Raw genomic sequence first — 24,568 nt, 5'->3', positions numbered from 1 at the left:
GCTCTTGGAAGTGTCCTGTGTTTGACTAGTAAGAGGATGCTCTGTGAAGCGTGGGCCCAGGATCTAGAACCATGAAAACATCCTCTCCTCACGCAGAAATGCAGGGATGCCTCAGAAAAAGGGTCAAGGCTAAAGCCCCATAACTTTAGTGCTCCTGCTGATTTTCTTTTCTCTTCCTTAGTTAATAGGCAAAGGGAATTTGGTGACTGAGGGGCAAAAACAGATGAACTGGAAGAAAGGTGAGTGTTCATGTTTCTCTTGGAAGAGGACAGGGGTATTTTAAACTTCCATGAAACAGTCCTTATACATAGAAGCACTCAGAACAACACCAACAATTAACGTAGAAGAACGGGAGCGTAAGAAGTAACTCACACAGGAAGGCTGCGCTGGCTGCAAGTCCTTGGGAGGAGAGTGTCCACTCTCAATCTATATGTCCCTCTTCTCTTTCAGGACCCAAAGGCTCCTTCTCTCTCTCCCTGACCTTCACTTCCAGAGTAGCTCCTGACCCTTCCCTGCTGGTCTACGCCATTGTTCCCAGTGGAGGTGTTATAGCTGACAAGATTCAGTTCTCAGTAGAGATGTGCTTTGACAACCAGGTAAAATGGCAGCAGAAGAAGGTGAAGAAAGACCTGGCCATAAAGAGAGACATTGTGTGCCCTGGGTTTGGAGATAAGAGGGGCATGGAAATAAGGAGTTAATATTGAAGTTGGGTGTTGTATTTATATCTTTCTTCCGCTTTCTCAGAATCTGTCTCTCTCCTGCTTTTTTTTTTTTGGTCATGTTGAGAAATCACATGTTCTATATAACATATGTTCCCTCTCTCCCCCTTTCTCCCTCCACCCTTCCATCTTTCTCTCCTTCATATGTAAGGAAGGAGCAGGTTGAGTATCATAGCTGGGATGTATTGGCTGATGATCCAAATGACATGTTTTTCCTCCTCTGCAAACTAACCCGTTCTCAAAATTATATTTTTTCCCTATGCCAGGTTTCCCTTGGCTTCTCACCTTCTCAGCAGCTTCCAGGAGGAGATGTGGAACTTCAGCTACAGGCAGCTCCTCAGTCCTTGTGTGCAGTCCGGGCTGTGGATGAGAGTGTCTTACTCCTTAGACCAGAGAGAGAGCTGAGCAACAGCTCTGTGAGTGGGCTGCTGAAGTGGGGGGGCGGGGGAGGGCAGAGGGAGATGATGGGAAGACAATCTCCATTAGAATAGAGATGGGAAGCCTCCCCAGTGCCTCAGGGGGTTGAGTGCAGCACTGTGAAGCTGTCCGCAGCCTCTGCAGCACGGGTTCGATTCCTGGCCAGCCAGGGAGATTCCCACAAGGTGTGGCAGACCTCTCCTGTCTCGCCCACTGCTCCCCTCAGCAGTGTATTTTGTCAGTCTGCCTGTTCTGCTCTCTGCTCTGTCTCTGGTGAATCCTCTCACCCTCCCACGCCTCTGACCTGTATCCTAGTTCTTGTAGAAATAAATCAATCTTTAAAAAAAAAAAAGAATAGAGATGGGTTTCAGGGAATGGGAAAGCTCTTAGGGAAATGCTGTCCCAGCATGAGGTGACAGAAAAGCTGGTGTGGAAATGAAGGCAGAATTATTTCTTCAGAAGGGCATCATATATACAGAGAGATAAGAGAAGAAGATGAGTTAGGAGGTAAGGGTGAGAGATTATGGGAAAGATCAACTAGAAGTTAAAATTTATAGAAAGAAAGGGGTTCGGATGGAATAAAATGAGGGGAGTAATGAAGAGAAATAATGTGAGAGTAGTGTATTCTGGTACCGGGACCTTAGAGAAACTTCTCAACGGATTTCTCTGTGTCAGTAATTTATTTCATTTCCCCTCTTATTTCAGGTGTATGGGATGTTCCCATACTGGTATGGTTACTACCCCTACCAGGTGGCCGAATACGACGAGTGTCCCGTGTCCAGCCTGTGGGACCCTTCACAGCCCCTCATTGACCCGGTGCCTGAAGAACAATGGAGCAAGCGCTCTGTGATAGGGAGGCCCTGGCACTCCGAAGGCACAGACCTTTTCAGCCTTTTCCGGGTAGATGTTTTTATCCACTTTGTTCTTACAGAAACACTGGTGGTGGCGGTGTAGTGGAGAGGAAAGTCCTTATCTAAAAAGCAGAGGCACATGTGGGCACTGGCAGGGGCGAAATCTTGAAAGAAACTCCTGATATGTAAGGGAGTCTCTCCTCGTCCCTGTGCTTGAAAACACTACCCAACTACACAGGAAGAGAAACACTGCAAGAGCTATGCACCGAGTTCGCTCCCTGGGGTCCCAAACATTGTTTTCCATGGGATCTGTCCAGAAGAAAAATGAGGAAAGCAGACCCAAGGTCTTTTACCATTACTATAAAAGATAGCACCTCTATTTTATCACCTCAAGTGTGAGATGCTGGGGCCAAAGTTTGGCCAGGAAGTCTCTGAAGTCAGGCACCACCACTGGTTTTTCTCTCTTGCCTGCTGCTTCATAAATCTCAAGGTATTTTAGTTGAATTGGTTGAGCTGATGTGGTCCTAGCCCCCAGAAAGTGCAGTCTAAATTAAATAATTAAGGACTCAGGGACTACTGTGAAGAAGAACCATGAAACATATTTAACACTGAAATGTGTTTAATTGAAAGCCTTTCACACTAGTTGGAACAGAAGTGAACCAATCTTGGTAGCTGAGTTTTGGGTAATACCATCAGTGTCACAATTAGTAAGAAAAGAATGTTTTGGTTCAACCCTCCTGAGGATTTCTAAACAGTAGCCTTTGTAGCAAGAGAGACAACCACCTTAACCCTTCATTTTCTGCTCTTTGATGCCTATCAGGACATGGGCCTGAAGGTGCTGTCCAATGCCAAAATCAAGAAGCCAGTAGATTGCAGCCATTGGTCTTCAAAATACAGCAGCATAGCAGAAGGAGGTAAGCGGTCTCTGTGGCTTGTGGATTCATTGAGATGTTTTGATTCACAGGACTCTGCAGCTCCCTTTGTTCCTCCTGTTCTTATACTGAGCCTCTAACCGTAGAATGATAATGGACTGTGGGTCATGGATGCAGACATCTTCCCAAGGATCTCTCTGGGGAAGACCTTTGAAGCCAGTATCCATTCATTTCCTGGTCAAGTCTCCATCTCTTCTTTTCCCTGCATGGCCTTGTAAACAGTTCCTCAGTGGTTCTTCCTTCCTACCTTTAGCTGGATGTTCTCTGATTCCCTCTGGATTTCTTCCGAGTAGTCCCTCTGCCTCAATTTATCTCACAACAGAACTCTTCCATTTTCTAAAATCCCCTTATTCTTGATCTCCCTAGCAAGCGCTGGTGGTCGTCAGTCAGTAGCTTTTGACTCACCGTCATCATCGTCATCCCTTGGGTCAGAGGGTTCTCAGGTCCGCCAGTACTTCCCAGAGACTTGGCTGTGGGATCTCTTTCCTATTGGGTGAGTGACATCTCGAACATGCAGCAAGTTATATGGGAGGAGTCAGAAGTGAGCTCAGATCATTGCTAATGAATCTAAATTTCAAGCCAAGAAAGTTTAATGGGGGTAGGAGAACTTGTTTCTTTCCCTGAATTCTTAAATAATCATGTATGATAACTTAAGAAATTCACACATCTTCACACAGTGCAGGTCCATCCAAACTCAAGGGCACATATCGACATTAGTTCAGGTCTTGCCCACTGCTTACCCACTCCTTTTGACCAGCCAAAAGAACATGTGTCTTCTCAGGTTCAGAGGACACTGGCCTCTTTTTCAAAAGTGTCAGCACACATGTCCCCACCCTCACATAAACTCAGGCACCTCCTCACCCATATTGGTGCATCCTCACTCACCTGAAGGCTCACACTCTGGGATTCATAATTTTCTCCATTTTTGCCTTTTCCTCAATATACAGCCAAAAGTTCACTTCTGCATGAAAATTCCCAAATGCCCCCCTTTTCCTGTTGTCGGTCTCACTTGGGTTCTTGGGTTCTCACAGTCACTCGGGGAAGGAAGCTGTCCACGTCACGGTTCCTGATACCATCACGCAGTGGAAGGCCATGATGTTCTGCACCTCAGAGTCCAGGGGCTTTGGTCTCTCACCCACTGTTGGACTAACTGCATTCAAGCCATTCTTTGTTGACCTGACTCTCCCTTATTCAGTCATTCGTGGGGAATCTTTTCGTCTTACTGCCACTGTCTTCAATTATCTAAAGAACTGCATCAGGGTAAGAGCTGGGGATATGGGTATTAGCCTTGGAACCACACCCCTTCCCCTCAATTCCCATCAGAAGTTTGTCCCTAAATTGGAACCATGACAATTTTCCCTAGGAAAGCGATGAGGTATCACTGTCTCAGCCCCTACTTTTTCCTAAACCTCTGCGTGCTATCTCCTTTATTCATACCCCTTTATGTCTAAAATATCCTCTCCAGGTTCAGACTAACTTGGCTAAATCAGATGAGTACCAGGTGGAATCATGGGCAGAGTCTCAGGCCTCCAGCTGCCTCTGTGCTGATGAAGCAAAAACCTATCACTGGAATATCACAGCCATCAAACTGGGTAAGAGAAGGAAGTGGTAGCTGGGTAAAGAAAGCACAGAGGGAGAGCTCAGAGATTGAGAATCTGTCCTTTCCTCTACTGCCTTTACTTTATTTCTTCTTTCCTCATCTTTACCTTTGTTTTTCTCTGCCTTCAGACTGTGTTTTAAATACAGGGCCTCCCTGGTGGTGCAGGAGTCAAAGTCACAAGAAGCTATCACCAGCCACTGCAGCACAAATTTGATCCCCGGCCAGGGAGCTAACTCACATGGCACAGCAGACCTCTCCTGTCTCACTTGCTGCTTCTCTCAGCAGGGTATTTCAGTCAGTCTTCTTTTCTGCTCTCCACTCTGTCTCTGGTAAATCCTCTTACCTCCTTGCACCTCTGGCCTGTACCCCAGTTCTTTTATGCATAAATAAATAAAATAAATCTTTAAAAATAAATAAATAAGCAAACATCCTTTGATAGATGAACAAAAGAATGATCCAAACTGAACTATTTTAAGTGTGAGAGAAGGAACTTTTCATATTTATGCAAAGACCAGGAAGAGATAGATGGTTATATTACTAATCAAGCACTTACTATGAGCCAGGCACTGACTGCTCTAGTGTTAGTTAATTTAATCACCACACTAACATTATGAATGTTGTTTGCTCGTGGATTGCATACTAGCAGCTCATAAGTACAGTGTTTGGGTATATTAGTTACCTACTACTGCTTAACAAATTATCCTGAAACTTAGTGGCTCAAAAGAATGAACATTAATTTAGTGGCTCAAAAGAATGAACTGTTTTCATGGGTCAGTCATCTGGTCTGGTTTAGCTGGGTGCCTCTGGCTCAAGGTCTCTCATGAAGTTCCTATCAAGCTGTCAACCGTAACTATGTTCTCATCTGATGACTTGACCAAGAGAGGACCCACCTGCAAGCTCACGTCCAAACCTCCATTCCTCATGGGTCATTAGACATAAGGCTTAGCTGGCAGCCTGTGCTGTGGGATAGTGGTCTCCTTCAGTTCTCAACACACAAACCTCTCACTGGGTTGTCTCATGACATGGCATCTGGCTTCCTCCAGGGCAAATGGTTCAAGAAAAAGAGAGAAGATTCAGTCTTTTTTATAACCTAAAAATGACATCTCATTACTTCTGCTCTATCCTTTTCACTAAAAACAAGTCACTAACTGTAGCCCACGGGGCTCACACCATAGGATAAATATCAGGATGCTGGGTCATTGGGGGCGTTTGGATCAGCATCACTGACTTCACCAGGAAGCTTATTAGGCATGTATATTATGGGCCCTGCCCTATAAATACTGAATCATTTTGTACTAACAAGCTCCTCAGGCAATTTGTATGCCATTAAGTTTAAGAAGCATTGGTCTAGAGGGGAAGAGACCTCATTGGTACTGCTGGTAATTGGGCTAATGCATTCCTTTCTGCTTCCTTCTCAGGTCATGTAAACTTTACTATTAGTACTAAGATTCTGGATAGCAATGAACCCTGTGGGGGACAGAAGCCATTTGTTCCAGAAAAGGGCAGAGGTGACACACTCATCAAGTCAGTTCTAGTCAAGGTGAGTCTTCTGCAGTCCTAGTTTTAGTGGAAGAGACAGCAACCAACCTGGGGATGCCTGGTGTGTCTAATCATAATGGTCTCCCATAGTGGTCTTATTCTAACTCCAATCAGGTAGCTTACCTTTCTCCTTCCCTGACCTCTTTTTTGACCTTAACTATTTGCTTAACCCATACCTTGGTCTATGAAAGTGCCTAATGCAGTGTCTGGTCCCTTGCAGACACTTAATGATGTTAGTTTCTCCTATTTAAATCCCTAACATCATCATTAGCTGCTTTATTTCTTATCCCATCCCAAAGAACCAAATAGTCAGTCCTACCTCTTAGAAGTTTCCTAAACTTGTCCTTAGTGCTAGCCCATGAGCAGAAAGAATTTTACTGAGTGATTCATCCCTGACTTGTAGTCCTTTCAAGCTTCAAATAAAAGCTCTGTTCTGTCCAGCTCTGAGAGAAGCCCTGGAGGCACAAGGGACTTCCTCTCCCCACTCCTCTCCCTCCTATTCCTCTGTGCCACCTTCCCTGACATTCATCTTCCTCGTTCTCACCTATTTCTCATCTATATCTTTCTTCATGGCAGCCTGAAGGAGTCCTTGTGGAGAAGACACACAGCTCATTACTGTGCCCAAAAGGTGGGTGAACACAGAGAGGGGTTGTTGGTGAGAATTCCCTTAGGAAACAGATTTTCACAGGCAAAAGGAGGGATATACAGGACAAAAGGGGATAGACAGTCTAGGGGTACCATCCCTAATGGGACCAATTAGCTGAGAGACAGGAGGACGAAAAGAATGTGTACAACACAATTATGGCTCTCTTTGGAATTTATTTTAGCAAGGATCATTGTGAAGAGTTCTTAAAAAATCTGCTTCCATCCCACCGAAAATACTGGGTACAGAAAGCCTTAGATTATGGAAAAGTTTTCTATGGTTTGTGCTTGAGAACAGCTATCATTTCCACCTTCTATTGTTTTACCTTTACTCTGCGTCTCACAGGAAAAGTGGCTTCAGAATCCATCTCCCTGGAGCTCCCTGAGGATGTTGTTCCTGATTCAACCAAGGCTTATGTTACAGTTCTGGGTGAGCAGCCAGAGATTCTTGGCTCAAAAAGGGAAAATGGGGCAGAGGCTGCCAAGGGATGGCGTGGTGGGACGTGTGGGCCTTACTGAAGGAAGGTGTGGTAGAGCAGAAGTGTTTATGTATTCCGCAAACACAGCCTGTAGGTAAAAGTTCACAAGGGATTAGACATATACTCCAATTAAAAAACAGAAAGGAGTCCGGATGGGAGGAACTTAAAGGTCACTGAAATTTGATATGCATTTAGGTGGAGCTGGAGAGAGACAAAATGTTTGCAACAACAATTTAAAAAATGAATATAGTTTAGGGAAGATATAATCATGTTTACATAGACAGGATACTTCACTTTTGTGGGTAAGGAGAGTGAGTGAGTTAAAAGCCTGAGTTTGACAACCCAAATGCCCAAAAATAGATGACTGGATCAAGAAGATGTGGTGCATATACACCATGGAATATTACTCAGCATTCAAAAAAGATAAACACATGCAATTTGCAGCAACATGGATGGCGCTGGAAGGGATCATGCTCAGCGAAATAAGCCAGAAAGAAAAAGAAAAATACCGGATGGTCTCACTCATAGCAGGAATCTAGAAAACTTAAATAAGGGACCAGGAAAATGAATAACTATAAGAAAGTGAAAATCAAAATCAACAAAAAACTATGAACCAGAGACACTCTATGGGGGGTGGGGGGCGGGGAGGGGAGGGATTGGGGTCAAAATAAGGGGGTTGCAATTGTGTGGGGAATATAAAAATAAAATTTATTAAAAAAAGAAAACAAAAAAAGAAAAAAGTCTGAATTTGAAAAATCATGTCATAGGGGGTTAAGATCCAGTTCTGCCATTTATTAGTCATGTGACCTTGAATAAGTGCAAAATGCCAATCCTTCTTTCCACTTCTGTAAGGCTGTGATAATAGTATACCCCTTAAAATGATGAAAAGATTAAATCTAAAGCTCCCAGCAACAACATCTAGTACATAGCATGAACCCTATAAATGTCAGGCTCTTTCTTTATTCTTCCCCCTTCCCAAGACTGCTTTCAGGTTAAAATCTCTCCATTTTGACAATGTTAGATTCATACCTCTGGTATAGCATCCCTGGTGTTGTATTATAGCTCACTATATCTATCTTCCACATTGTATCATGAACTCCTTGTGCACAAAGGCCAAGTCTTTTTCATTTCTCTTTCTAGTACAGCTCCTGCAACACAGTTGACATACAGTACATATTTATAGACTTGAATTCAGTGGCTAAATGCAGTTGTTAAGGAATCACATCAAGAACTGGCTTATGAAGTCAATGGAAAAGGGTATGAGGATTGTATGTATTTGGGAAGAATCTGGTCATTTGGAAGCTGATATATTTATATGCAATGGAGGAACTTAGAGATTGAGTCTAAATATTACAGGTGTTGTTACTCATCGGATCCAGTGACATGTCTTACTATGAGCAGTTGAGGCTACTATGAAACTGTGTATGACTTACTGTTGTCTCCCCGGCCACATAGTGGGTTCTCACTAAATGATAGCTAATGCATATTGGTTAACTTAAGGGTTCGTTCTTCTACCACCACCTGCTTTCTCTCTCCTTTTGGATCCCAGGAGACATCATGGGCACAGCTCTGCAGAACCTAGACAATCTCGTGCAGATGCCAAGTGGCTGTGGAGAGCAGAACATGGTCATGTTTGCTCCCATCATCTATGTCCTGCAGTACCTGGAGAAGTCAGGGCTGCTGACTGAGGAAATGAGGTCTCTGGCAGTGGGTTTCTTAGAGAAAGGTGAGTAGGTTTAATCTTTGTTCTTGGATTCCTTCATAGGGGCTATGATAGGTTGAAAAGATACAGGGTAGTTCCAGTCCCTGAAGTATCCCACATTCTTGAAAATGTTGGGGTGTTTTTTGAAGTTGATACTGTGATCTAAAAACACATCTATTTTTCCAGGGTACCAACAGGAACTAATATACAAACACAGCAATGGCTCCTACAGTGCCTTTGGGGAACAGGATGGAAATGGAAACACATGGTAACTTTGCCCAGTTCTCAATGAGTTCTGTACCCCAAGGTGTTATTCTGGAGACCTATGGAACTAGTCCTTGACCTCTTCCTTTCTTGCTTTTTCACTCTGTCCTTTACCTCTTTAACACTGGGTCTTTCAGCCTCATGTACAGCCTTCACCCTATTCCATGGTCTTGTGTCTCTCCAGTTTTTGTCCCCTTTTATGTCTCCCACTCCTTTTCTGGATTTATACACCATAGTAAAGATTAATTGTCCCCTGACTAGAAAAACCTCCCTTCATGCCACAATTCCCTCTTTACCCATGTAGGCTGACAGCCTTTGTCACCAAATGCTTTGGCCAAGCTCAGAAATTCATCTTCATAGATGACAAGAACATCCAGGATGCTCTCAAGTGGATGGCAGGAAATCAGCTTTCCAGTGGCTGTTATACCAACGTGGGAAAGCTCTTTCACACAGCTATGAAGGTACAGATCCGTCCAGGTCCTAGAGCCCACCACTGTGTCTGGGAGGAACTCGAACCTCTGACTTTGTAGAGAACACTGGCCTGGGTGTCAGTGTTCTTCAGGACTCAGCCCTGGCTCTGTGTGACCTTGGCCAATACCTAAACCAGTCTTAGCCTAAGCTTCGGTAAGTACTAGAACCCAGTTCTCAAAGCCCCCTCCACAGATTAGCAGCTCTAGCCTCATCTGAGAACTTGTTTGAAATGCAAATTCCCTCCCCCACCCCAGGCCTAGAGAGAAACTCTGAGGTGTGGGCCAACAATGGGTGGTTCAACAAGTGCTCCAGGTGATTCTGATACCTGTTCAAATTTGAGAACCTCTGAGCTAGACTACGTTGGTGCCCTTCACAATCTCTCTAAATCTGAAGAAAAGTCATTTGCTCTGGAGGGAACTGACAGATAGTACACCGGTTACTGCTTTTGTAAGCATTTTTTCTCTGACATGCACTATTTACTTAATATAATTTACTATTACAGCAAATCACTGAGCTAGGGACTGGTAACCCATTATTAATACCATTTTACTGATGAAGAAACTGAGGCACGGAGATGAAAGCAGTCACTTGGAGCAGATGCTAGATGCTAGTGTTAGCTCTGTCATCTGAGCTACAGCAGGTGGATTCCAGAGGCCCTGATGACATCCATTCCCCCTTACCTGCACCCCTCCCCAACACAGGGTGAGGTATTGATGCTGCAGAATAATTTGTTCCATTCAGAACATACCCTATGAAAGAAAGATTTGCACTGACTTTCCTAGAGAAATCATTTACTTTACTGTCCTAGGGCCTGGATTGAAAATCTAGAGCATTGAAATAAAATCTCAGTATATGATTCATCAGTACTCCTTATGCAGAACCTTATCAGTGCCCCTGAGTCTCTCTAGTATCTTTTTTATTTTTGGATTTTTATTTATTTTTATACAAGAGTAGGGGTACAGGCCAGAGGCATGGGAGGGTGAGATGATTCACCAGAGACAGAGCGGGGAAGAGAACAGGCAGACTGACAAAATACACTGCTGAGGGGAGTAGCAGGTGTGACAGGAGAGGTCTGCTGTGCCATGTGGGACTCTCCCTGGTCAGCCAGGAATCCAACCAGCACTGCTGAGGCTGCGTGCGGACAGCTTCACAGCTCTGCGCTCAACCTGCTGCGCCATCGGGGAGGTCCTCTCTAGTATCGTATAGATGGAAATATACCTTGGAGAAGTACCCACCAGAATTTACTAGAACAAGGTTTTCCTCCTTTCTTACCAGAGTTGACCAGCCTGTGAAGAAACCTGTGTGATCAAATTTAGAGGATTGATGCAGGAGCTAATTAAACCCATTAAATTCAAGCCCCATTTCTGCTGCTGCTTAGTTGTTAATCTTAAATGAGCTATTTAATGTTTTTGTTTTTCCTCTCATCTGTAATGAAGATAATAATCTAGATATTTTTTAAAACTAGCTAACCTCTTTCACTGAAAGGTCCTGCACAGGGAAGGTGTCTCCCAATCTCCCCTGCAGAAGAGATTGGGCTTATACTACTTGATGGCACATCCATCAGAGGAGGCTCAGATCCAACAGGATCTGGAAATATGACCATCTTTCCCTATACCCCGACCCCCTCTTGTTTTTAACCCCTTATGCTCCTCACTCCTCTTGGGCTTCCTAAATGCCCACCCAGAGATGAAGACCTCTAGCAGACTTCTAGCAAGGCAATTATATTATGACATCTCCCTCATGTGTTGGGACTCCTGTTTGTGTAGAAAGGAGTCTTTTTTTTTTTTAAAAGATTTATTTCATATCATTTATTTATTTATTTGTTTATACAAGCACTGGGTGCAGCCAGAAGCGCAGGAGGGTGAGAGAATTCACCAGAGCCAGAGAGGGAGCAGAGCAGGCAGAAGGACCGAAGTACACTGCTGAGGGGAGCAGCGGGCGGCAGGAGAGGTCTGCGCCATGTGGAACCCTCCTCCTGTGGCCAGGGAGCAGCCAGGGATCAAACCGGCGCCGCAGAGGCTGCAGGCAGCTTCGCAACCCAGCGCTCAACCGCTGTGCCACTGGGGAGGCCCAGGAGTCTTTTTTTTTTTAATTATTATTAATTCATCCTTTCAGAGGGGATGCCTTTTTGCAATGGGCACACAGTTCTTTCACATGGTGGCTGCCTCCCCACCCCACCCCCTGTCTCCCTGTTTCACTCTAGGGCGGTGTTGATGACGAAGTCTCCTTAACTGCATACATCACCGCAGCTTTGATGGAGATGGGGAAGACTACAGATGTAAGTTTCTCTAGGACTCCTTTTTATATGCTTCTTATCATGCCTACTTCTAGAGAAATTTGCCTATATTTTTCCTTATTCAGCTTTTTAAACTCAAAGAGCACACCATGTTTTCTCTAGCATTCCCCACTTGACAAGGAATGCCTTACACTTTCAGTTTTTCGCCTTCACTTTTTAGGACCCAATGGTGAGACAGGGTCTGCAGTGCCTCAAGAATTCTGTTTCCTCCATCGCTAACCAGTACACACAGGCACTACTCGCGTATACATTCTCTCTGGCTGGGGAAACAGACATCAGAAACAGTCTTCTTGAAAAGTTAGATCAACAGGCTATCATCTCAGGTATGTTGGCCACGTCTGGAGTTTTTTTTTTTTTTAAAGACTTATTTCTTTATGCATACAAGAGCTGGGGTGCAGGTCAGAGGTGTGGGGTGGGAGGGTGGGAGAATTCACCAGAGACAGAGTAGGGAACAGAACAGGTGGATCTACTGAATACACTGCTGAGGGGAGCAGCAGGTGAGACAGGAGAGGTCTGCCGTGTCCTGTGGGTTACCTCCCTGGCTGGGGATTGGGAATTGAACTCATGCTGCAGTGGCTGCGGATAGCTTCATAGTGCTAAGACTTAACCACTTGTGCCACCAGGGGGGCCCGCGTCTGGGTTGGTTTTTTTTTTTTTTTTGAGAATATACGCTGTGAGTTAGTTGTAGTTTTCCCTAGCCTCCATATTCCTACATATATATATTCAGTTTTACTATACATTTTAGTAAAAGCTGTCATGAAATTATTGTTGAGTTTTGTGGGAAAGCTCATGTACATCCTCAAAGGAATTGTTATACTTTTATGTGCAGAGAGATAGTAGACCTTGCCAGGAAAACTTACTGGTTTTATAAGATCATGCTATTAAGGTTTAACAACTATTTGGTGCAAATCAAGCTATTGCAGGTTTAACAATTATTTGGTATAAAAGCATCGTGGTTGATGGGGTAAGACTTAAACTTGGCGATTTCTCAAGGTCCTGTAAAATGTTTGCACTTACTTAGAATAATATTTGACATTCTATCAGATCTTGTAAATAAAATATTCATGTTTCTTATTTATCTAGCCATGTATTTAAGATTATATTTCCAGACAGAAATTTAATCTCAGCTTTCATTTTATGAATGTCAATGCTGAGTTGTGGTCTCATATGGGCTCTGCACAATTTCTTGGCCTGGGAATGTTAATGCAGTCATGGAAGGTGTGTCTCTGACAATGGGAGGAGGGTAGCTGTTTTGCTGTATACTGATTTAGTGTGGGAACCTCCTCTCTATTATCTTGCATGGCAGCTCACATGTCTTCTGTTATGCTCTTTCAATGAGATTACACCTGTGGATTATACATTTATTATTTCTAAATTTATATTTCATTAGACTTCTACTTCTACTCTTCTCATTTTTATTTTTTGTTCTTTGTCTTTAAATTACCTGATATCTTGCTGTGTTCAAATTTTGATTTGGCCTCACATTCTATTTACTTGCCTCATGAGCATTTTTTTTATAGTTTCTCAAAGTTCTTATCCATGTTTGACTACTTTTGTTCTTAAAATGTAGAACTTTTGATTAAGTAAAATAAATACTGAAAGTTAGTAAAATTCTGCAAGACTTTCCGAAGGCATTTATTGTTGCTCCTAACTTTACCTTGGGGAATTATGAGTGGGTTTATGCACACACACACACACACAGAGCACATACACATTATAAATAAATCTGGAGATTCTGAGAAATATTGTTTTCTCAGAATATGAGAAATATGGTTGCTATTCTTTCTGCTCTAAGGGACAACATTTATAAAATGATTATAAGAATGTCATTTCCTTCCAAAATCTTCCTAATTATGCTTCTTTTCCCTGTAGGAGAGTCCATTCACTGGAGTCAGAAACCTACTCCGTCATTAGACGCCAGTCCCTGGTCTGAGCCTGAGGCTGTGGATGTGGAACTTACTGCATATGTATTATTGACCTGGCTTAGCAAAGCCAAACTGACTCAGAAGGAGGTAGCCAAGGCCACTGGCATAGTGGCTTGGTTGGCCAAGCAACGCAATGCCTATGGGGGCTTCTCTTCCACTCAGGTAAAATCACCTGCTTTCCTCACAGGTGGATTAGAACCTGTGTGGAAATAGAGGGAAAACTATTGTCATGTCCTCTAGGTTGAGGACTTATAATTCTATAGAGAGGGATAAAAACCATGTTAGGAATTTAGAAGATTTATAGAGGAATACAGAAGGATGTATAAAAGTAGATCATAAGAGGGCCTTCCTGGTGGCACAGGGGGTTAAAGTCTCAGTGTTATCAAACTATCACCAGCCAGCTGCTGCAACAAGAGTTTGATCCCCAGCCAGGGAGCTAACCACATGGCACAGCAGACTTCTCCTGTCGCACTCACTGCTTCCCTCAGCAGTGTATTTCAGTAGATTTCCCTGTTCTGCTCCCCACTCTGTCTCTGGTGAATCCTCTCACCCCCCTGCTCTCTGGCCTACACCCCAGTTCTTGTATGCATAAATAAAAATAAAAATAAATCTTAAAAAAAAAGTGGGTTAGCAGGAATTTAAAAAACCTAAATAAAGGACTGGGAAAAAGACTAATTATAATAAAGTAAAAATCAAAATCAACAAGAAACTATAAACCAGAGACACATATAGTCTGGGGAGGAGGGAGTAGGATCAATACAAGGGAGGGGTGGGAATTGTATGGGGACTATAACCAAGATGAAAATGCATATATTGTGCAAAAATGAAAAATGATGTAAAAAATATATAAAATAAAATAAAGTGGGTCATAAGAGCACATAAATGTTACCATATGCATTTAATACTCTTTCTTTGGAGAGTATGAAGCATCATGAGATTCATGGTTTTTTTTTAAACATTTATTTATGCATACAAGGCCAGTGGTGTGGGGTGTGTGGGGGGGGATCTGCTGAACATGCGGATTGACTGAAAAGACACTGCTGAGGGGAGCAGTGTTTGAGACAGGAAAGGTCTGCTGTACAATGTGGGTCACCTCCCTGGCCGGGAATTAAACTTACGCTATAGTAGCTGCAGATTGCTTCATAGTGCTGACACTTAACCCCTTGTGCCACCAGAGGCCCAAGATTCATGTTTTATTATGTAAAGAGGATATATAAAATTATGGCTAAATTCATAATTACAAATTAGAAAGCCAATTATGGGGTCTATAAACATAAAAGCAATATTTTATGGATATATCTCATTCTGCTATTTCAGGTATTGGAAAGCACATCAGATATTGTTTCTAATCTAAAAAGTTTACATTCTAGGAAAAGTCCTATATATTTCAAAGCAAGATCTGGTCATATAACATAGAGAAAAGATACAAAAAGTACACAATATTGAATTTCAAAAAGGAGAGAGTATATGTCAGCTTGTGGCATGAGAAACACCTTTGCAGGGGAACAGATTTTGATGTAGATTCAAAAACGGAGACATACAATTTTGCTAGGCATCTATTCAAAGGTAGAGGGAATAGGTGTGCATGGAGACCCCCATTTGTGAAAAATGGCCGTCAGAAAAATTATTTTTACTGACATATATTGGGACTTATGTGGGACAGGAAGGTAGGTTCCTATTTTCAAAGACCTTGTATATCAGATGCAAATTTATGCCTAATTCTGAGGAGCCATTAATTCATTTTCACTTTGTTCCTAAAAGATTTGTCTGTCATTTGTCTCTGATGATTTACAGGAGGGAGACTGAATTCGGGGAAATCAGGAGATTTTTTCATTTGTCTAGGTGAGGGGTAAGGAAAATGGAATTAGTGGGATAGCAGTGTGAAAAGAGGGGGTAGAATTGTATGATAAGTTCAAATAGTATTGTAAAAATTATCTTAGATGATTACAAAGACAGTAGTCATAAATTCATTTGGTTTGCAAATATTATTAAATTCCTATCATGTCCAAGTGATTGAGGATACAGAATTAAATCAGAAAACATATTTCTTGGCCTCATAATGATTATATTCTTACTTGTTGAGAATATAACATATAAATTATCCCTGGAAGAATGAATTACTTTTTAAAAATAGAGTGTCTGGTAAAGATATTAAGAGTCCTAAACTAGAAGAAGGTCATTGGCATAAACTTAATTGGCATTAAAACAATTAGATGGCACTGTGCCTCCTTATTTCAGGGAAATTCTTGGCCAAAGATCAGTAAAGACTTCCTTCATTTTGCTGAGCCCACAATAATTGTATAACTTTAAAAAGCTGTGCATGAAATGTTTAGAATGCTCAGTGACAGAGATAGGTCAGAATTGCTTTTCAATAAAATCTTTGGCTATTATAAGAAGTCACACATCACCCACATTGGTTTTTCTGCTGATGGTGAGGTCCCATTCCTTGAATTGTTTCCACATGTCCAAGCAATAAAGGCTTCCTTGGCTCCAGTGCACAGAGCTAGACTTGATAATGCTGCTGAACACCTCATTCTTTTTTCCCTTTCGCCTTTTTTGTTGTTGGTATAAATCCTGTTGTTAGAATGAATGCAAAGGTTCAAACTCCACGATGCCATGTCCTCTGAGTGATAGCTTATCTGCTTTATTCCCAGATGAGAAGATCACGGTCACACAGCATAAGGGCTAAGAAGCCAGGGCCTGCAAAGAAAGATTTTATGAGGATCCCAACATTTTCCCAACAGTGCCATAGAGAAAAATGACACAGTTAAATAACTTTGAAGAACATGTAAAATATTGGACTAAAAGTTACTGCTGTTTTCTTCCCCAATTAGGAAGCTACAAATTTATACTCAACAGCCAGTCAGTCCTTTCTAAGCAGAGTTCATCCTGAAACTAGGTTTGGTGACGGAATACGAATTTACAAGATGAGCATAGTGACCTGTGAATGTTCAGTTAGAACTTGATGGCAGTTTTATTTTTAAGATTTATTTATTTATGCATATAAAAACTGGGGTACAGGCTAGAGGTGAGGGGGTGAGAGGACTCACCAGAGACAGAGAGGGGAGCAGAACAGGTGGATCTACTGAAATAACACTGCTGAGGGGAGCAATGGGTGAGACAGGAGAGGTTTGCTGCACCATGTGGGTCACCTCCCTGGCCAGGGATCAAACTCATGCTGCAGTGGCTGCAGATAGCTTCAGAGTGCTGTGACTTAACCCCTTGCGCCACCAGGAAGGCCCCTTGATGGCTGTTTTCTACACCCGCCAGCTATTACAATTTCCAAATCAGCTTCCCCAGCATTAGTGAATGTGGTTCTTAGAAGAGATGTCATCCGAGCTAGCTAACAACAACCAGATGTGTAGGCTGTAGGCTGTTTGTGGTTACTTCCAGTGACTCACAGAATCATAAGCACATGCTTGGTTGCTTTCCTCAGGATACTGTAGTTGCTCTCCAAGCTCTTGCCAAGTACGCCACCATCGCCTATGTGCCGTCTGAGGAAGTCAACCTGGCTGTGAAATCCACTGGGAATTTCCAGCATACTTTCAGCATTCAGGCTGTCAACCGGTTGATCTATCAGCAGGAGACTCTGCCCAATATCCCTGGAGAGTACACCTTGGAGGCCTCTGGCCAGGGCTGTGTCTACGTGCAGGTAAGCAGAGATCCACGGGAATGAGTGTTTGTTAGGAGGAAGATTCTGAAGGCATCTTCACCTCCAGTAAAACTTTCTCACTCTCTCTTGTTCATAAAGAAAATGGTTTGAACTGTACAATCTTTGAAGTTCTTCCCAGATCTGATTTGATTATCTGTTTCCTCCTGTCAGACAGTGCTGAGATACAATATTATTCCTCTTAAAAATGTGGAGGACTTCAGTCTTCATGTGGAAATGGGAAATGCTAGATGTGAGCAGCCTATTTCACCTCAATCCTTGACTCTCACTATCCACACCAGGTAAGGAAGGCTGAGGGGTGTCGGGGGGCACCTGGATCAAAGAGGCTGAGCTGGGGTGTGCATGTGAGTGCACAGATGTTTATGTGTGCCCCTGTACATGTGTGTGTTGGGGATACAGAGTGTGCTAAGAGGGGAAATAATGGATTCACACAAGTTTGCTTCTTTCTGCCTTCAGTTATGTGGGGAGTCGCAGCTCTTCTAATATGGCCATTATGGAAGTGACGATGCTTTCTGGGTTCAGTCCCACAGAGAGCACCAATCAGTTAGTAAGTCACTTCTGTTTTCTTCACTTAACTAGCTTTGTAGGGAACTAACAGTATCACTAAAAAGCTGATGGAATGGGCATCCTGGTATATATCTCATGATTACATTATCTAAATGGGTTACAAACCTATCTGTATATGAGATGGAACCTGTTTTAATCTTGGTTCTTTTTTCTACCTTTTCCACAGTATACTTTGTTTCTTTGATCATGGCAGAGCTTCAGAAAATTACACTAGGAAACAGGGAAGTCTCTGACTCTTATTTTCTTTTCCCTTTTTAAAATTCAGCTTCTCCAACAACCACTGGTGAAGAAAGTTGAATCTGGAACTGACACACTTAACATTTACTTGGAAGAGGTAGGTATTCAGAAACTGACCCAAAGAGCTAGATTGCTTTTATATCATTGTGACTTTCCTGTGAATTCATATACACTAGTTTCACACGCACAGGGAGGAGGAGGAGGAGAGATCTGAGAGAATGTGTCCACAAGTACAAATGAATGGTGCCTCCAGGCAAGTGTCCTCCTGCACACCCAGAGCAGCACTAACACGAACAGATCATGAGCCATCTGTGCCATTTAAAATTTTCTAGCAGCCACATTTTTAAAAAAATTTAATAAGTGTTGGGCCTCCCCGGTGGCGCAGCGGTTGAGCGCTGGGTTGTGAAGCTGCCCGCAGCCTCTACAGTGCCAGTTCTATTCCCGGCTTCTCCCCGGCCACCGAAGGAGGGTCCCACATGACGCACAGACCTCTCCTGCTGCCCGCTGCTCCCCTCAGCAGTGTGCTTCGGTCCTTCTGCCTGCTCTACTCCCCACTCTGGCTCGGTAAATTCTCTCACCCTCCCGTGCTTCTGACTGTACCCAGTGCTTGTATAAATAAATAAATAAAATAAATAAATCTTAAAAAAATAAAAAATTTAATAAGTGTTAATTTTTGGAAATTATTTGATTTTTCCCCTCAGGTATAGTCCCCTTAGTTCTTCCACCACCAGAGCACCTGTGATCCATCACCATAGACCCTTGTGCTCTTTCTCCCCTGTCTTGACCCCTCTTCCTCTCCCTTCCCTGCTGTTTGCCTCAGATAGATGGTCAGCTTGTAAGTGTTCTTTTTCATGACCCTTTGTTCAGATTCTCTATGTTCCACATATGAGTTACATCATCTGATATTTATCTTTTCCCTTCTGACTTATTTTCCTTAGCATAACCCCTTCCAGCTCCATCCATGCTGCCACAAATGGCATGCATTTATCATTTTGATGGCCGAGTAGTATTCCATTGTGTATATATACCACATCTTGATCCAGTCATCTGTTTGGGGGCATTTAGGTTGTTTCCATGCCTTAGCTATTATAAACAGTGCTTTAGCAGTTATATTTAAAAAGTAAAAAGAAGGGCTTCCTTGGTGGTGCAAGGGGTTAAACACAGCACTGTGAAGCTGTCCGCAGCCTCTGCAACACGGGTTTGATCCCCTGCAGGCCAGGGAGCTACCCACATGGTGCAGCAGACCTCTCCTGTCTTGACTGCTGCTCCCCTCAGCAGTGTATTTCGGTCAGTCTGCCTGTTCCCCACTCTGTCTCTGGTGAATCCTCTCACCTCCCACATCTCTGGCCTGTACCCCAGCTCTTGTATGCATAATTAAATCTTTAAAAAAAAGGTAAAAAGAAGCAAATGAAATTCATTTTAATTTATTTTATTCAACCTTATGTACCCCAAATATTTTCATGGCACCATATAATTGATGTACAGCAATAGTTAATATACACGTGTTATATGGTGTAGTGGCAGGAAGAGCACAGGGCAGGATCTCTATGATCCGAGTAGAAGGTTAAAGGAGGAGTCCTGGAGCCCTCAGTGTCTTTTGCAGACTTTTATTGGGATTTACCAGGTACATGGCAGGCAGGGGTGCCAGGGTACCGCGAGGCTGGCAGGCCTCCAAGCCCCTGGCGAGTCCTCACTCTTTCTGGGCTCTCCGGCATTCTCTCGTGGCCTCGTTCTCTCTCTTGTGTTCTGTTGCAATAAAATGGAAGTGTTTGTTTCTTTGGCCATTTCAATTAGTGGAGGATCCATGGGTTAAAGTAGACCAAGAACTGAGGGAACCATTTTTCAGAAGGGTAAGGAAACTGGAAAATCCTAGGAAGAAAGAGCCCCAAAGTCAGCAGCAGGCAATATCTTCAAGACTGGCATTGGGGCAGAAGGAACAGGTAGAAGGGTTTCAGAAATTCTGTATGAAGACAAGAGCCTTTTAACTGCACATTGCATAGACTGTTGTTTATACTTTAGTTTTAAGGTGATGGCTTTTCTGTCTTCTCACAGCTCACTAAGAAGACTCAGACTTACACCATCACCATCAGCCAAAGCGTGTTGGTCACCAACCTGAAGCCAGCAGCCATCAAGGTCTATGACTACTACCTACCAGGTGAGGGTTGAGATTTACCTGCATCTCCCAACATATTTCTGCCTCATTCTTCATAATGTCTGTCTTAGTATTGCAAATATGCCTTCCCAAGCTAAGTAATACATGAATTCATTATATGATCTAAAACTCTTAAATTCAATTGAAAAGTCTTCTGCACCAGAGATGTTTTGTATGATGTGGTCCACAGACCAAAAGAACAATGTGACACATTATCTCTAAAGGCTAACTATTAATATTTTTGCTCTGATTAACAATTTACCACAAGTGGGGGCCTCCCTGGTGGCGCAGGGGTTAAAGTCTCAGCATTATCAAGGTATTGACAGCTACGGAGACATGAGTTCCATCCCCAGGCCAGGGAGCTGACCCACATGGTGCAGCAGACCTCTCCTTTCTCACCCACTGCTCCCCTCAGCAGTGTATTTCAGTAGATCCACCTGTTCTGCTCGCACTCTGTCTCTGGTGAATCTTCTTGCTTAGACCCCAGTTCTTATATGCATAAATAAATAAAATAAATCTTTAAAAATTAATAATTTACCACAAATGTGCAATTATTAGTGACTGGAATCTCCCTGTAATTCTGAATATACTCAGAACCTATGGGGATCCCCTGAAAAGGGTTGAACAGTAACATTTATGAAATATTTTCTCTCTGAATGTATGAGGCCTGCAATGTAATAATATATATCATTTTATTTTACAGATGAGCAGGCAACAATTCAGTATTCTGATCCCTGTGAATGAGGTAAGCCCATGAGGGCCTCCCCTGGTGGCTCAGCAGTTGAGCACTGGGCTGGGAAGCTGCCAGCAGCCTCTGCAGTGCTGGTTTGATCCCGGCCACTGGCGAGGGTCCCACATGGCGCAACAGACCTCTCCTGCCACGCCCGCTGCTCCCCTCAGCAGTGTATTTTGTCAGTCTGCTGTTCTGTTCCCCTCTCTGGCTCTGGTGAATCCTATCACCCGCCCACACTTCTGACTGTACCCAGTGCTTGTATAAATAAATGAATAAAAAATATTTTTTTTTAAAAATGAGGTAAGCTCATGAGAGAGAAGGGTGGGCTTTTGAGGCATGGTGCTTCTATTCAGAAGTTACCTCAGAATTTAAGGGGACCATCTTCTGAATTACTGTTAATATTTTTTGAAAGTTTATTTTTGATTGAAAGTAGACTTTCCTTTTTTGTCTTGTACTCCAGAAGACAGAATAATAATCTCTGTAGTTCACATAATAAATAGTTAATAGTGACATATAAGTTTTATGTCATTTTTAAAAACAATATTTTTCTCAGATTAAAAGTTGATGAATTTTTCCTAATAATTATATTATCACATCTTTGTTATATAAAATTACAAAGACAAAAGTAAAGATTACCTGACTCCTCTGTGATAACTCTAATAAAAATTTCATTATGTGATTATGTCTTTTCTACATAGGAAAAACTCCTTATTAACTGTGAAGATTTTCTGATTATCATGATGTCATCTTCTGGTTTTGTTTTTGTTCTTTTTCCCCAGGATAGAAGTTGGAAAGGAAAACTTAATCCTCTATGATATTACTGGACTGCATCCTCCTGCCTCTTAAAACAGAACTCATTCAATCAAATAATTTGATTTCTCTGATTGACTAGTGATTTGGTAACAGAGGATCAGGTCTGGACCTTAGCTGATTTTTACCACTTCACAGTTGCATAAGTGCCAGAATAAATGGGTGGGGAAGATTGGCCAGGAATAATCACAAAAAAACAAAGAATCTTTGTGGGAAAGATCATTGAAGGAGGGGTAGGGTTTAGTCACTGTTTAGCCCTTGAGGGCATTCTCCAGAGAATTGGTGCTAGAGGGTGATGCAGGAAAGATAAGAATGTGTTCCTGGATAGTAAACCTTAAGGAAGATGTAATTTAGGACTTTGGAAACAGACTAAAAATTAAATTCTCTTTTCTTTGATACACACTTAGCTTGGAGCATATTTCTATGTCTACCAAAAATTTTGTTTAAGAGGATGATCATTCTTTAACAAAAACTCACATTTGGGGGCCTCCCTGGTGGCGCAGGGGGTTGGGATGCAACCTGTGAAGCAGCCCACAGCCTCTGCAGCATGAGTTCGATCCCTGGCCGGCAAGGGAGCAACCCACATGGCGCAACAGATCTCTCCTGACTCACCCGCTGCTCCCCTCAGCGGTGTATTTCAGTCAATCTACCTATTCTGTTCCCCACTCTATCGCTGGTGAGTCCTCTCTCCACCCCACATCTCTGGCCTGTACCCCAGCTCTTGTATGCTTAAATAAATAAACCTTTAAAACAAACAAAACAAGCCCAAAAAACCCTCACATTTGGCTTTTTCCTCAAACATTTTGGCCCAGATTTCTCTAAGAACCATGTTAAGGATTGAGGGAGGGGTCGAGGGGTCAGAGTGAATTCTAATGTTCGTAATGTTCAGCCAGCATCTCACTGCAAGGCAGACAGAGATAGATAACAAGAAACTGCCTGTTTTCTCCTTCGTGAATCCCCCAGCCTTTTTCTACATGGGATACCAATCCTGTGCAAACTCTTTCTTGGACTGATGTTTTTGTTTTGGAAACAGATTCAGAAGCAAAGGGGTGGGGGCAGGAGAGGAATGATATTTAAGCAGAAGAATCCCTAGGTAATTATACCTTTTACCTGGATCTTCACACACCAGTTTTGCTCCTTGAGTTGTAAACTCTGCCCAGAAAGTCAGAGAAAAGCAAGTGTGTGATATAGAAATATTTCCTTAAGCCCAGGGCCAACACTTGCATAAACTGTTCATTCCTTGTCCTCTGCACCTCACACTCTGCCTGGTCCTCCTAGGAGTTCCCAGAGGGAAAGAAGGGGGAGCACTCCCAAAAGAGGTCACTCCCCAAGCCTGCCTTACCCCTCATGTATCATGGGAAGAGAACAGAGAGAACTCTAAAGAGAGCAGTCACAAAGGCCCCTCCCACTTTCTAAAAGCTTTGTTCTTTGCTACATTTGGCTCCATGGCTCCTAAAAGAGTGCAGTGGAGAAGATGTGCCAAAGACTTAACAAGTTGCATGCAGGTGGAATACTTTTTCAATGATTACAGAAACTCTTTATTCTTGTGTCTTTTGAGCTTCAGATAGGAGAGAAAGAATATTCTTATGACTTAAATTATCAATGACACTGTATAGAGAAAATTTACATTGTTTAATTTACTGAAATGTAAACATTTGTGCATATTTGAGAAACAAGGTGATTATAAAGATTAGGTAATACTTGGTATTGCAGTACTTACATAGGTTCTGTCTCCATGGATTCAGCCAACTGCAGGACAAAAATACATACTATATAGCTCAGCCTATGGTGGTTGCATCTTTACTGAAAATGTATAGACTTTTTTCCTTGTCATTATTCCCTAAACAATACATTAATTATAGTGATTGTTTACATAATATTTACATTGTATTAGGTATTACAAGTAATCTAGAGATGCTTTAAGTATGGAGAAGGATGTACATAGATTATATGAAAATACTATGGCATTTTTACATAGGGGACCTGAGCATCCATGGATTTCCATATCTGCAGCAGTCTTTGAACCAGTCTCCCACAGATACCAAGGGACTATTGTACTCAATGCATACATTTATTATATGTCAGGTACTTTATCAGGCCTGGAAATGCAATGATAAATGAAATGAAGTTTCTATTCTCAACGGACTCACAGACTTAGGGAGGGGGAAAATAGGTAATAGTTTCCATGCAGTGTGACAAAAACGACAATAAATACAAAAGCTATGGTAGTGCATAAGAGAGGCCTCTTCCTAGACTGAGATAAAGAGATGGCCAGAAAGAACTTCTCAGGTTTGAAGCCTGAAATGAATAGGCAAAAACCAGAATGTGAATGAAGTAGCAGATTTGGGCAAAGGGAGCTACAGGGGAAAGGCAAAGAAGTGGAAGAAAGCATGACATTTCACTAAGTAGTTCAGTGAACTCGGGGTAGTGTGTGTGTGTGTGTGTGTGTGTGTGTGTGTGTCCTAGAAGTTAGACTAAGAAAGTATGGAGAAGTTAGACAATGAACTGCTTTTTAGAAAGATCATTTTAGCAACAGAATAAAGAATGGAGTTGAGAAGGGGA

At 42.5% G+C, this 24,568-nt stretch overlaps 1 protein-coding gene across 1 annotated transcript in view; it reads left to right on the top strand.

Annotated features, from left to right (window-relative positions):
- A2ML1 (alpha-2-macroglobulin like 1) overlaps positions 1-21,207 on the top strand; it is a gene marked incomplete at both ends in the record, with an annotated part of 34,484 nt that extends 13,277 nt beyond the window's left edge. The window contains 23 exons of the mRNA XM_084255506.1: positions 182-239; positions 451-596; positions 986-1,135; positions 1,842-2,036; positions 2,808-2,901; positions 3,286-3,412; positions 3,951-4,179; positions 4,385-4,511; positions 5,938-6,059; positions 6,635-6,686; positions 7,047-7,130; positions 8,729-8,905; positions 9,068-9,149; positions 9,450-9,606; positions 11,820-11,894; positions 12,073-12,235; positions 13,785-13,999; positions 17,274-17,489; positions 17,661-17,788; positions 17,964-18,054; positions 18,340-18,408; positions 20,364-20,466; positions 21,167-21,207. Of these exons, the coding sequence (XP_084111632.1) occupies positions 182-239; positions 451-596; positions 986-1,135; positions 1,842-2,036; positions 2,808-2,901; positions 3,286-3,412; positions 3,951-4,179; positions 4,385-4,511; positions 5,938-6,059; positions 6,635-6,686; positions 7,047-7,130; positions 8,729-8,905; positions 9,068-9,149; positions 9,450-9,606; positions 11,820-11,894; positions 12,073-12,235; positions 13,785-13,999; positions 17,274-17,489; positions 17,661-17,788; positions 17,964-18,054; positions 18,340-18,408; positions 20,364-20,466; positions 21,167-21,207 (2,901 nt within the window). The remainder of the gene's footprint in view (positions 1-181; positions 240-450; positions 597-985; positions 1,136-1,841; positions 2,037-2,807; positions 2,902-3,285; positions 3,413-3,950; positions 4,180-4,384; positions 4,512-5,937; positions 6,060-6,634; positions 6,687-7,046; positions 7,131-8,728; positions 8,906-9,067; positions 9,150-9,449; positions 9,607-11,819; positions 11,895-12,072; positions 12,236-13,784; positions 14,000-17,273; positions 17,490-17,660; positions 17,789-17,963; positions 18,055-18,339; positions 18,409-20,363; positions 20,467-21,166) is intronic.
- Between the last annotated feature and the right edge of the window lie 3,361 nt (positions 21,208-24,568).

This window comes from Talpa europaea (assembly GCF_964194135.1).
Source record: "Talpa europaea genome assembly, chromosome: 15".
NCBI classification, from domain to species: Eukaryota; Metazoa; Chordata; class Mammalia; order Eulipotyphla; family Talpidae; genus Talpa; species Talpa europaea.
Note: the sequence above shows the minus strand (reverse complement) of the source record. Positions and strands in the feature narration are given on the sequence as shown.